The sequence below is a fragment of the Hipposideros armiger genome, unplaced genomic scaffold, assembly GCF_001890085.2.
Source record: "Hipposideros armiger isolate ML-2016 unplaced genomic scaffold, ASM189008v1 scaffold_654, whole genome shotgun sequence".
NCBI classification, from domain to species: Eukaryota; Metazoa; Chordata; class Mammalia; order Chiroptera; family Hipposideridae; genus Hipposideros; species Hipposideros armiger.
Window position 1 is genome coordinate 320,991 of NW_017732004.1, and position 12,494 is coordinate 333,484.

At 33.3% G+C, this 12,494-nt stretch overlaps 1 protein-coding gene across 1 annotated transcript; it reads right to left on the bottom strand.

Annotated features, from left to right (window-relative positions):
* Positions 1-2,612: 2,612 nt before the first annotated feature.
* SLITRK6 (SLIT and NTRK like family member 6) lies at positions 2,613-8,614 on the bottom strand. The gene is made up of 2 exons (XM_019626042.1): positions 8,061-8,614; positions 2,613-5,731 (listed from the first exon to the last, which is right to left on the bottom strand). The coding sequence occupies exon 2, from the start codon at positions 5,705-5,707 to the stop codon at positions 3,185-3,187; it is 2,523 nt and encodes an 840-aa protein (XP_019481587.1). The 5' UTR covers positions 5,708-5,731; positions 8,061-8,614; the 3' UTR covers positions 2,613-3,184.
* Positions 8,615-12,494: the final 3,880 nt, after the last annotated feature.

Below are 12,494 nucleotides of genomic sequence, written 5' to 3' on the forward strand. Positions count from 1 at the left end.
CTCAGAGCTGGCTTCCCAAACCAACTCCTAACCACTCGGCCGGCCCAGTTTAAGTCTTTTATTAATAAATTAATTGGGTCAAAGCATCAAGACAGCTTAAAAGCTACTTAGATGTTGCTTCAATTTACTTGATGGTGGAACAACAAGGAAAGGCTTTCTCTCCTCTGTGATATAAGAGATTTATTCAAGAGGGAGAGCTGACATCACTGATATAATTCTTATAAGATTGTAAAATATATATCCCTGTATGGAAACCAATGGAAGATATCTGAAAAACACTTTCACAAATTCACAGTAGGCACTGTCATGGCAGTTTAGTGAAAAATATTTGTTAGATAAGGATTAACACGATCTATATCTAACAGATTGACAGAATTTTTAAAATGTGATCCAGTATATTGGCATCACTATGTAACAAAAACTCAAGATTAAGACATGAATGAGAACTTGCACTGATGTGCAATGAGCAAAATATAACTTGCTTTTAAATAATTTTTAAAAAGTAGAATAATTAGGAGTCTGACTTATTTTTTGAATTCCCAGGTATATGAATAAGGCTGAGGATACTGAATTAGGACTTGAGACTCTGAATCTTTCAATTAGTTGCAGAAAGTAACCACATTGACTGCTTGAGTAAATACTCAAACAAAGAATGTAATAAAAATAATCTTTAATGGGAGGGAGAAGGAGTAGCAAACGAAGTTAAAATAAACAAACTTCTAAGTGATTATCACAGGTCACAAGAATCATTAAGAGTTAAAAACCATCACTAACTTTCTCAACTCGCAACTACTGATAGGGAAATATATATATATGCCCCCCACCCAAAAGAGAAGAATGTTCTGGAGGACATGTCTTTGCCTGCATTCATGGAGCCTTTCCAAGGGTCTTCCAGGCATGTGGATTTCTTAAGCCTCTCTAATGCCTTTATGCACTTGATTGGACTCATAAAATATTGGCAGATACTCTACCTGAATAGAGTGGCTTAACCCAAAATTCTGCTCTTGCTGTTTTTTGTTTGTTTGTTTGTTTGTTTCTTTAGAATGTAACTTTCAAAATGAGGCTTTGGAAGGTTTACTATATTCATTTCTTACTGTGCCAATTTTTTTTTTCTGGATACATGTATAAAGCATTTATATGCACATGGATTTTCCCTTCGTGTTACTTACAAAAAGAATTCACACCTTTGTCCTTCCCAATCTTGGAAAATAATGGAGATATTTAATTTCCAATAAGTCTTTTGATGCATAATTCTTGATTATTTTCTATAAATATATTCAATGATTTAAAAGAAAACCTTAGTGATATGATATCATAATAGACTCATAATTAGTTTTTTACACCGTGCAACACAGGCCACTACTGTTTTCATCAACAGGAAAGCTTCTCATTCAAAAATTGAAGAAATAATATATGTTTTCCTAGTAGTGCAGACATTTCAATATTGAAAACAAAAACATTTAATAGGACATTCAGGAATCGCTAAAATAGAGTTAACTGAATTAAAGAAAGTTATTCCTAATATGAAATATATTTATTCCTAACCCTGTGCATGGATCTTCATGGTGTTCAAAAAACAGAACTAGATTACCTTGATTAATCCCATTTTGCTTTGTGAAAATTTGCTGCATGATTGATTGTATAATCAGAAACAAGAACAATAAATAATTTCCTTTTGCATTGAGTGGGAAAAGGATTGGCTAGAATGGGAGAGCGACTGGTCAGAGTTTAGGTTTGGCTCAATGTCAATCACACCCAGACATTAAATGGACTTTTTGCAGATGTTAAACAAAATGATTCTGTGTGGATGACAACAAACAGTGATCTCATTTTGCATTTGTGTGTGCCCATGTGTGTATTGAGTGTATGTCCTGGCCTGATTGAATTACAGATTAGACTAATTGAAGAAAGTACATCTAGAAAGAGAGTTTTCATTTTAGTTTTATTGTCGTGAGCAGTATTTTTTATTTTCTTGAAAGGCACCCAAGAATAATTACCTTTGTGAACCAAAAATATACAAAACTGTACAGAATAAATAGTTCATAGAAATCTAGCTATACTTTCTTGTAAAATAAATCTACATTGTGCCTCTTTTGAGGCAACTTAAACCACTTATCTTCAGACATGCCGTTTGCTACTAATTTATGGCAACTATCCTTATATATCAATAAAAAATAAAATAACATGTTTTTTCTTATTTGTTTCACACCTGTAAATGACTTGCCACAAGAAACATATTTCTATCACGGTCATTTGAATTTACAAAGGATTAATGCTATGAAAGAAATTAAACTTAATAGATGCACTAATCATATTTACAGTTGAATCTCAGTAGCATTTAAAAAATATCTCATGACTAAGAATTAAACTTTGAGCACAAATGACATACCTTAGTTCACAGCAGCATTGACAATAAGATTGTCTACACAAAATGTGCAGGTTATCCAAAAAGTTTGCCTATCTATTCAACCTGAACTCTTAATCATTCTTATTTTTAAATTTGGAAAGCATAGCAGTGTCATTTTTTTTTAATCATCAAATGTTTAAATATTTGGGCCACTCATAGTCTATAAGTAATTATAGTAATTATACAGTAACTATATAGTAATATAAGTAATTATAAGTAATAGTAAGTAATTTTTCTTACTATTATTATTTATAATTTTAAAGATCCAGTTTCTTTTGTCTTTATTGCAAGAAAATTAGGTGCATTTGACAATTTACATTTTGCAGTACACATACAGGTTATATAAACAATATATTCCTTGTATATTATAACTACATAAATGGTATAATTTTTAAATGACAAAATCCAATTATATTTAATGCTTGGGTAAAGTAATTTAAGAAGATTAGGGTTGCTTAAATATTAAACCCTTTTAGATGTGCAAGAGGGCTTTTGTGAAACACATTTAAGTGTTTTGATAAATATTACTATCATCCTTGAATTATTTCCATGCAAGGATTGATCTTACTGGGGACAGACAAAATTGCCTAAAGACAATGCAATGGCTTCTCCCAATGATCCCTGAGTTTCTTTTTCTTTTATCTTTTTTTTTTTTCAATAAGAATACTGCTGTGCTTAAATTCTGATTGATGACACACTCATGTAAGGCACTTATTTACAGGTTTTGGACTTAAGACAGAATCACAGCATTTCTGCCAAAGCCTTCAAATTCTCCATCTATGTTTGCTGCTCCAGTACTTCTAGGTAGTCAGGTTCAGCATGTAAGTTAGCTTTGAGTTCAAAATACTCATTTTTAGTCTGTTCCACTAATACCTTCCTTGGCCTTGAGTACAGTAATGTCTCCATTAATTTTAACTCTTCGTGAGCTCCTGGATAATGGACCTCCATCTCAGGCTGGAGCTGAGCAATGTTTTTCTTTAGGTATTCTGTGATTCCCAGTTGCTGAAGCTCTCTTTCTTTCTCTAAAATGTTCCTGTATAATGAACTGGCATCCTGAAAGGATAAAAATTCAGTCGATGGGTCTGTTGTTTTGTACTTCATATTTAACCCTGTGAGTGGGGAATGATTTTCCCGTTCTAATAGACTTCTTTGGAGATGTTTTGCATCACTTCCATCTTTCTCATTTCTTTCTTCTTCCTCCTCCAAATGCTTTGGGCCAAAGGATGGACTTCTATAGACATGGACCATGGGGCTCACCATGTGCTGCTCATAGAGTGATGCACTGGGTCTCTCAGTAGTGTGGTGAGTTGTTTTATGGCCATACATGCTATACTGAAGATGCACAGGACTGCTGTCTCTCATCTGCTCATCTGCTTGCTTCTTTTTGTATTTTCTCCTGCGGTGGAGAACAAGAACCACTATCCCTGCAGCACAGAACACAATGGTTATGAACACAATCAGCAGTCCTAATATTAAAACAGATAGTGGTACAGCATCAGTGAGTGATCTGAAAATAGTATCTGCTGTAGTTGAGGTTGTAGGAGTACTGACAATTACGTAACTAGTCTGAGTTGGCAGGGATGGGTTATTGACCAAACCTGGGCAAAGAAGTTCACTGTTTAGTGCTTTTAATTCCTTTCTGTCTAGGTGCTCTGGAGAAGCGCAGAGGGTGTCATCCGTCACTGTGTTCTTACTTAATTTTTGTATCCATTGCTGCAATCCAACCAGGTCACAGGAGCAATCCCAGGGGTTGTCCTCAAGGTCAATCTGGGTCAGTAAGTCAAGGTCATCCAAGATATTACTTACAGGTAGATGAGTAAACTGATTTGATTTAAGGTTTATCCTTGTTAGAGGAACTCCTGAAAAAATATGTGGTGGTAAAACTTGTAAGAGATTGTTATTTAAATAGAGGACTTTAAGTTTAGGCATTGGGTTAAAGGTTCCTGGTAATATTTCTTTAACTGCATTATATTCAAGATATAAGTACTCAAGATTGTGGAGACCAAGGAACATGCCTCTACTTAATTTGGTCAGATGGTTACCATTTAGATAGAGCTTCTCTAATCTTGTTAGATTCATAAATGATCCTTCTTCGAGAACTTCAATATGATTGTTTCCTAAGTGAAGCATTTCTAACGTGAAGTATTCCACTAGATCAGACTTCATTAATGCATGGATAATATTCCCTGCTAGAATAAGCTTTCTAGGATTCTGGGGAGGAGGTGTTAGATCTGATAAGCTTTCAATATTGCGTTCTTGACAATGTATTAGAAGTCCTGATGGAGATAGTACTTTGCAGTTACAAGGAATAGGACAGTAGGGTCCTGGAATTTGAGTGGATGGCTTTGTAATATAAGGTATCAAACCTGGTGCTTTGGTGGGTGGTTTTAAAAGGGATGTGGTTTTGACGGACATACGACTATCACTTATTGAAGACGTTACTGCCAGATGTAATGATCTGGAAGGGTCCTCGTGTTCTTCGTACAATGGAGGAGTGGGACAGATGGATTCCTTTTTCAGTCGGCTGAGGATGCTTCCTTTGAAACCTGGAGGGCTATTGCATACAACATCACCAATTATAGACTGGGGAGGCATGTTTTCCAACCAAATTTTTAGCTGTAGTAAATCACAGTTGCAAGCCCATTTATTGTCCTCCAACTGGAGATCCAATATTCGGCCGATGTGTTCTAAAAAACCAACATAAGGCAATGTTTGCAACTGATTTCCACGAAGATCTAGATGGGTTAGAGGAACAAATCGGAATATGTTTGGAGGAAGACTCTCGATAGCATTGTCATTTAAAATTAACACTTTAAGTCTGTTGAGCTTGCTAAAGGCACTTGGTTCGATCACTGTAATAAAATTATTATCTGCTTGTAGAAACTCCAGGTTTTCTAGTCCATGGAAGGTATCCTCTTTAAGAATTTCTAAAGAATTGTGATTGATATGAAGTTGCTTAAGAAGGCCAAGACCATTAAATGCACCAGTCTCAATTTCTGCAATATTGTTAAATCCAAGGTGTATTGAGATAGCATTGGTAAGCCCAGAAAAGTCATTTGTGTGAAGTATTGTCAAGCTGTTATTTAACAAACTTAAGTGAAAAAGTCGTGATGGTGGCACACTTATTTGAGATAATGTCTTGATCCCTTTTTCTTCACAATTTATTAGCATAGTACCATCTTTTTCCTCACAATTGCAAACAGAATCACAAGCACCTCTGGCTGAGGACATTGGAGATTGGGACTGTGAAGATATACAGGCAAGGAGAGATGCATATAAGAGATGGGTCCACAGCTTCATGTTGTCATGTGATAGAATCTGATTCTGTAAAATAAAATGCAATAGTAATGGGCTTTAGCAGACAAGAGCAAGGGGGAAATGAATCTGACACTTTCAAAATGATAGGTTTTCCTGTAGGAACAAAATTATTGGTTACTCTGAAAATATGACTACTTTGCTGCAGATACATTGTCTTTCACTTCTTTTCCAGTATGATGATTGGTGTGTTTTCGCTTACTTTAAACTTGCATTGTGATCAAATTATAAAATGTAGATCAAGGAGAATTTAAAATATTATATCATTAGTTATGTTTACATCTGCCAAATAAACTGCATTTTAAGAGATGAGAGAGGTGCTGGATAAATGGACAATTGATGCTTTAATATGATGCAAAGATGCATATTTGAAAAGACCTTGACTTTTTTTAAATCACAAAGTAGATGAATCTAAGGCTGAAGGATTAAAGTATAAGACAATATGCAGGTGTTAGCCAGAAATAGAGAAAACTGTAGGGAATGCAAAAATGATAGCTAGAAATCACGTATGTACATATGTGTGTTATGCATTTCTTAAACTGTATTTTTGAACTTGATGTCATAATATTACATCTAGTAATTGTGTCTGTGCTTTAACCTGCTTTGAATTTGGCTCAAGATAATTGTTAATGTCATTATTTATTAAAGTCTTTCAGGAAAATATGTCTCTGATCGTGTAATAAAGTAGAACACTATAAAAAATTTTGTTTTAACTGTGCTGTCTAGGGCACTTTCTTTTAAACCTAATAGTATTTGATATATATGATTAAGAGTGCTCATTTAAATTTCATTTGTGTCACACTTTATATTGACTTTCTAGAGGTAGGATATTTCCTACAAATTTTAAATTGTGATGAATAAGGTTAACATCATAAAAAATAAAGAAGAAAAAATATCTTTAATACACATTTCTGGTTATTATAAAGGAATGAACAATGCCTCAGATAAGCTTCTAGCAAATGACTTCTTAATGAAGTCTTGAAATAGGCTTTAGGTACTGAATATCATCACATAATTAAGCAGTTGATCTCCTTTAGTATAAGGCTTAAAGTCATAAAAAAGGAACTCTGAAACAAACTGCATCACACTAAAATAGTTGAGGATATCTCTAATTTGCTAAATAAAAAATGACAAACAGGATATCACATAGCCCGGGTCCTTAAAATTTTAAGACATACATCTGAAACAGCAAATTTAAAAACTATTGTAACTGAAATTACAGCAATGACAAGGTAAACGCATCACTCTCGTGGTATCTATTTTTATTCCCTTCTTTAAACATTGTACCTTCAATTTATATCAACTAAATTGAAAGGTAAACAAACACCACATCTTAGAACTACTCACATTTCCAAAATGGTAACTACTTTCATTTTTCAAGATGGAATGTAAACAGTAACTTTGAATCTAATTAAAATTCACTTTCAGATAAAACATTCCAGGATCCAATCAATAATCCTAAAAATAAACGTTTATTCCATAAAAATACATTGTTTTATGCATAACATGTATACTCTAAAGTTTTTGAAAGGTAAAAGGTAACTAAAGAAATAAAACAATATAGTGCCTTTCTATATAAAGGAAAAGTTAGCCGATTGGACGTTTCCACAGGGAAATAGTTTGATTTTAACAGCCCTGAGCACTGTGCTCAGAAGGAAGCAACTTGTAGTTGAAGTTTTCAACTTGTGGATTAGACTCCACAAACACTAAAAGTACTTTTCCCTAAATTACCAAGAAAGAATATTCTTCATTTCACTAGACACTGCATCTTGAGAAAATAGTAAATTAATTCCAGATGATTATCTCTCATGATTTTTTAAATCTTATATGCATTTTATGCTCTTCAGAATGTCCTAAGAACAATTTCTAATCTTTTCAGAGTAGTTCCTTATTGACAATACCTGATACAATATTAAAGAGGTCAAAAATTTCCACTCACATATTTTTAGAAATTGCATATTTTTGTGTCAGAAAATAATAAAAATAGTCTATAAAATACAAAAAACCTTTTAATATTCTGCTTATGTTTAACTTTAACAGTGACATTTGGGACTGCTCTTTTTGTCAGAAAGCACGCGTGTTTAGTTTCTAGTAACAAACTGCACGCTGTGAAAGATATAGTGGCATATTATTGTATTTATTCTTCTCTCCAGCCAGCTGTTCTGCTGCTCAGAGAAAGCAGGCATCTGATACAGCATTAGTAGTGCCAAGGAGCAAGGGTAAAACTGGGCATCCTTTAATGCAAACTTATTGTTTTTAAAGGGCAGACACATACATTTGATCACTTTAGGATAAGGCAAAAACGGGGATCAGAAAAGCCTGGAAACATTCATCTTACCTGTGAAGCAGACTCCTCCTGATGTTATGTGCAATGCACAGCTGGAAGAGATGTTCAAAGTAAATTCAGTTTCTTTATTAAAAAAGAAAACACTAACCACCGCGTACTTTCTTCTGAAATATCACTTCTTGGCAAGTCCCATCACTTTACAAAGTGAAAACCTCTGGTCCAAGACAAAATGCTGAGCATTTCATTGAGAATATTTCAAGCAGAGTGCAGACTAGATCCTCCTGAAGCAGTTGTCTTTTTTTTTCTTCCCCAATTAAAATTCACGGCGTACTTCACAGCTATGCTGACTTTTGTGCATATAGTTAACCATTTGCAAACTGCTGAATGCAGTAAATAAACAAGATGTTTCACAGAGCTGGGACTGGTCACTCTTGCTCTCATAGGTTGTAGATCCAAGCTGCAGCAATGTCCTCTTGCCTCTCTTTCTAGTCTTTCTTGTTAGCTCAGTTTGTTATTATTCAGTTTGCCAAGGGCTGGGAGGTAGGCGTAAATAAAGAGACTTCTTGGCTTTTGACTCAGCCTTTAAGCCCTTCCCATCAGAGCGCTTTAATCTGCCAGTGTCATTGAACACAGGAGACAGCTCCACCTTGGGACTGCTCAACTCCTCCTCCTTCTGCAAATGGTCTTTCCACTCCCTTTTCATACCAAATAGGGTGCAAGTGAATTTTGATTAAAATGATTGCACGTCGTTTTAAACGTTGAACAGTTTGTTACATAGAAAGCTGAATGATAGATTATGTAAAATTTTCATCTAGTACAGTCCTGCACTGTTTGCACACATGTGTGCACAAAAAATACAAGCATGCTGCCTGTAGAACAGTTGCTTCAATTTTTTTGTGGTTTTTTAAAAACTGGTAGTTATAGTTGAAATTAAGCACAAATTACATTTTAAAATGTTAACGTGGACTGCTTTCCTGCAATATTTACGTTTTTGTAAATGTTTTTAATTTTTTTTTAAAGCTTCATGTCAGAGGCTCTAAGTTTTATACTTCATTATTTCTTTCCCTACAGCTAAGTTTCAATAATGAGACAAGAAATGAGGTTCTTTTTCAGTTAAGATAATATTTATTTGGAATGGAAATGTGATTATTGTAAATGATATCAGAGTCTTTATTACAGATGGCAGTCATTAATCAAACACTGTTTATCACTGTCAAATAATGGGTAATTATGTATTCTCAGATAAAGTGAAACAAGTTAAGTGATTATGTAGATGATACAATATCCTGATTTTTTAAGATACTAGGTCAGAGAGGAATTTTTTCTAAAACAGTTATATTTGGAGTTACTTATCCCTTCACCTCTTAAAAGTTTCTGAATCATCACTAATAAAACTCTCAACTGTCAGATTTCTTATTTCCCCAAACGCCTGTACTTTAAAAATCATTCTTCTTTACTTGCATTCCCAGTACCTGAACTTTTCACATCCAAAATGAATATACTGGATGCTATCATTTATTTTGAAACATTCTGTATTTAGAAACACTCTGGCATATAGGTTCTAGAGGCTACCTGTATAATACTAGGTCTCATTTCAGGAAAAGGTACTTTTAAGAAAGAGGCTTTTGTCAAATTATATATATATATTTTTCCACAGGATGTAAAATATAGCCTAAGGAATATAGTCAATGATATAGTAATGGCTATATATAATATGTTAGAGGGGTAGTAGACTGGGAGGGGGGTTATCATTTTTTGAGGGGTATAAATGTCTAATCATTATGTTGTTTTGTACACCTGAAACTAACTTTAAAAAAGCCTAAAAAAATAATAAAAAAAAGAAAATTCTTTGTTCAGTTTAAATCATCAAAACGAGAATATCAGGCTGGATTACTATTTAATGACAGTCTACAGGTATACACTTAAATTCATAAAGTTTTCATATTCTTAGTGGTGAATAGTTGTGATACAATATAAATATTTGAGACAATGTTTAATATTATGCCCTTCCTTTACAGTATTATATATCGTTTCACTTGTTAAGCTCCTCATTTATTTTGAAGACATGATGTGCATTAAAATGGAATACAGATTATAGTAGAGATGAAGGAGTGGGGGAAGGGAATGAAGATGAGGAGTAAGATAATAAGTAGAGTAAGAGAGAATAAAGGTTAGAAATACATTTTAGGCACAATTTACTCCTAGCATGGCCAAGTCATGCTAACTTAAATCGACCTAATGATTTAGATAAGTGGTGAGAAAATAGAGTTAGAATCAACGAGAAAACAAGGAACTAAAATAACGTTCCTCCCAACACTACGGATTTAATTCTCCAAATCCATTTCTTTAGGTTTTGGAGGCTAAGTCACAGGCGACATGTCCTGGAAGTATGTAGAGTCTGTGGAGGAAAGTTGTTCAAACAGACATGTGGGACAAATGAAACCAAGTTTCTTGTAGATTGATTTGGGTTTCTCTCATTTTCTCCAATTCAAGCATGTGTCTATTTTATCCACAATATACAACTAGCATATATTTGAAGTTATTTTGAATCACTTACTAACATATTACATGTTGTGTCTTTCATGCATACATTTCACAATAGTAAGGGAGAGGATTGACTAAGCATTTTCTTTTTATTCTTTACTTTTTTTGTACGTTTTGGGTGGGAACATAGAGAAAGGCTAGACAGTTATTTGGGAGCATTCTGTAACTTTTGACTTAGTTCAAAGGAGTAATGTTGATAATGGATTATTAAACATTATCTCAAACTTAATAGTAAAATATATAAGTTAGCACATCAAAATAATTAGGGTGGCATCCACTGTCCTCTGTTTGTTAACTGTAATTCCTTGGTTGCTTCACTAAATCAATAATGTAACCATTTTGTTTTCAATATGCTTATGGCAAAATGTGTTAATTTTTGTCGGGTTTTATTTTAACATCATTTTACATTTCCAATTAGTACGTGAAAAAGTACCTTCCCAGTGTAGCTTTCTCAAAATTTTAATAATAAGCTTATTAAGTGATCAAAATAAATGCTACTTTCCATGTAATTTATCCACAGTGATTCCACATTGGAGGATGTTAAGAAGAAATCAATTATTTTTTAATCACATAACCTAAGTTATGTGTTATTAGGTGATTTAATTGATTTTTAGAATATGCCTCTTAAAGGGAAAACATGAAAGTAATCTAATTACCGTTGAAAAATACCAAGCAGTCAGAAGACATAAACCTATCTTTGTTAGTCATTGTAGAGCAGTGACACAGTGAGGCTTCACAGTGCATTCTGTGTGAGGAGTTAGGAGAACGCCTTCCCTTCCATGCTTGCTGGAACTGGGGGGAGGCAATCATCCTACATATCTACTGGCAGCAAAGACCAGATGGATGAAATGTTTTATGAAATTTGTTGGACTGGTAACACATATGGGACAAATAATATGAAAAGATCAAGCCTAAGCACTGGAAAGAGGGAAGGGAAGCCATTAAACAACAAAAGAGATTTATTCATTCTGTATAGAGCTAGTTCTACCTCAGAGTATCTCCCCTCCTTTTCCAATGCCACATTTAAGTGGTAAAGTGAAGACATATGTCAAATTGATTTTAACTTAAGAATCTGGAAGACTTGAAGAAAGAAGCCTATGTATCATCTGTGGTGTAGACTAAAGAACATTTAAATACTCTGAAGTTAGAAAGTGTTATACTTGAGGACCTTTTGGGGATGATAATACTATAGATGGGTTTTAAATATTAATTGATGATTTCATTCCTTGAAGAAACAACTGAAACACAGAGATAATCCTGAATCAATGTCACGTTGTATAATTATTTTAAAAGAAATATTCAGTAAATATCATTGGGAAATATCTATTACTGTGGTTCCTGTCTGCTCTATACTGTTAGGGGATTACATTAAAACTCATGATAATGCTATTAAAGTTGAATATTACAGAATTTGCAAATAATGTATAAATTTACAGTTATATAGAGACTTTGTGTACTAATTTTATAAAAATTACTAGACACATTTCCTGTTTTATTTCAAAATAAAGTTTTCTTTAAAATTGTATATACTTATAGATATGTTTATGTTTCATTATATAATGCTAAAGAATTTTTTTTTAAAAATGAGAAAAGTAAAATCCACTAACAATTCCATAGATTAAATTCAACACAAATATTTATTTTTATTCCCATCTTGTCCATTGTATACAAAAGAAATAATTTTATAAAATAATTTAAATCTCTAAAAATAATAAATGGGTATAATCTAATTGAAATATATAGTTTGGCTTATCTACATAAATGTGATTCATAGGAAATTATAATAAAATAATGTTGTATTTTACCTGCCATGCTATACAGTAAACTTTTAATTTGATTCTCAAACTTGGAATGTAGGGTTCTCTTTCATGTTTCTTTGGAAGAGAAGCCTAAAACACTTTATTGAATTTTTTTTTTCTTTTTGGTTCTGTTAGAGTCAGA

Coding starts and splice junctions, on each gene's coding strand:
- SLITRK6 (XM_019626042.1), bottom strand. CDS start 5,707: ATGAAGCTGTGGACCCATCTCTTATATGCATCTCTCCTTGCCTGTATA.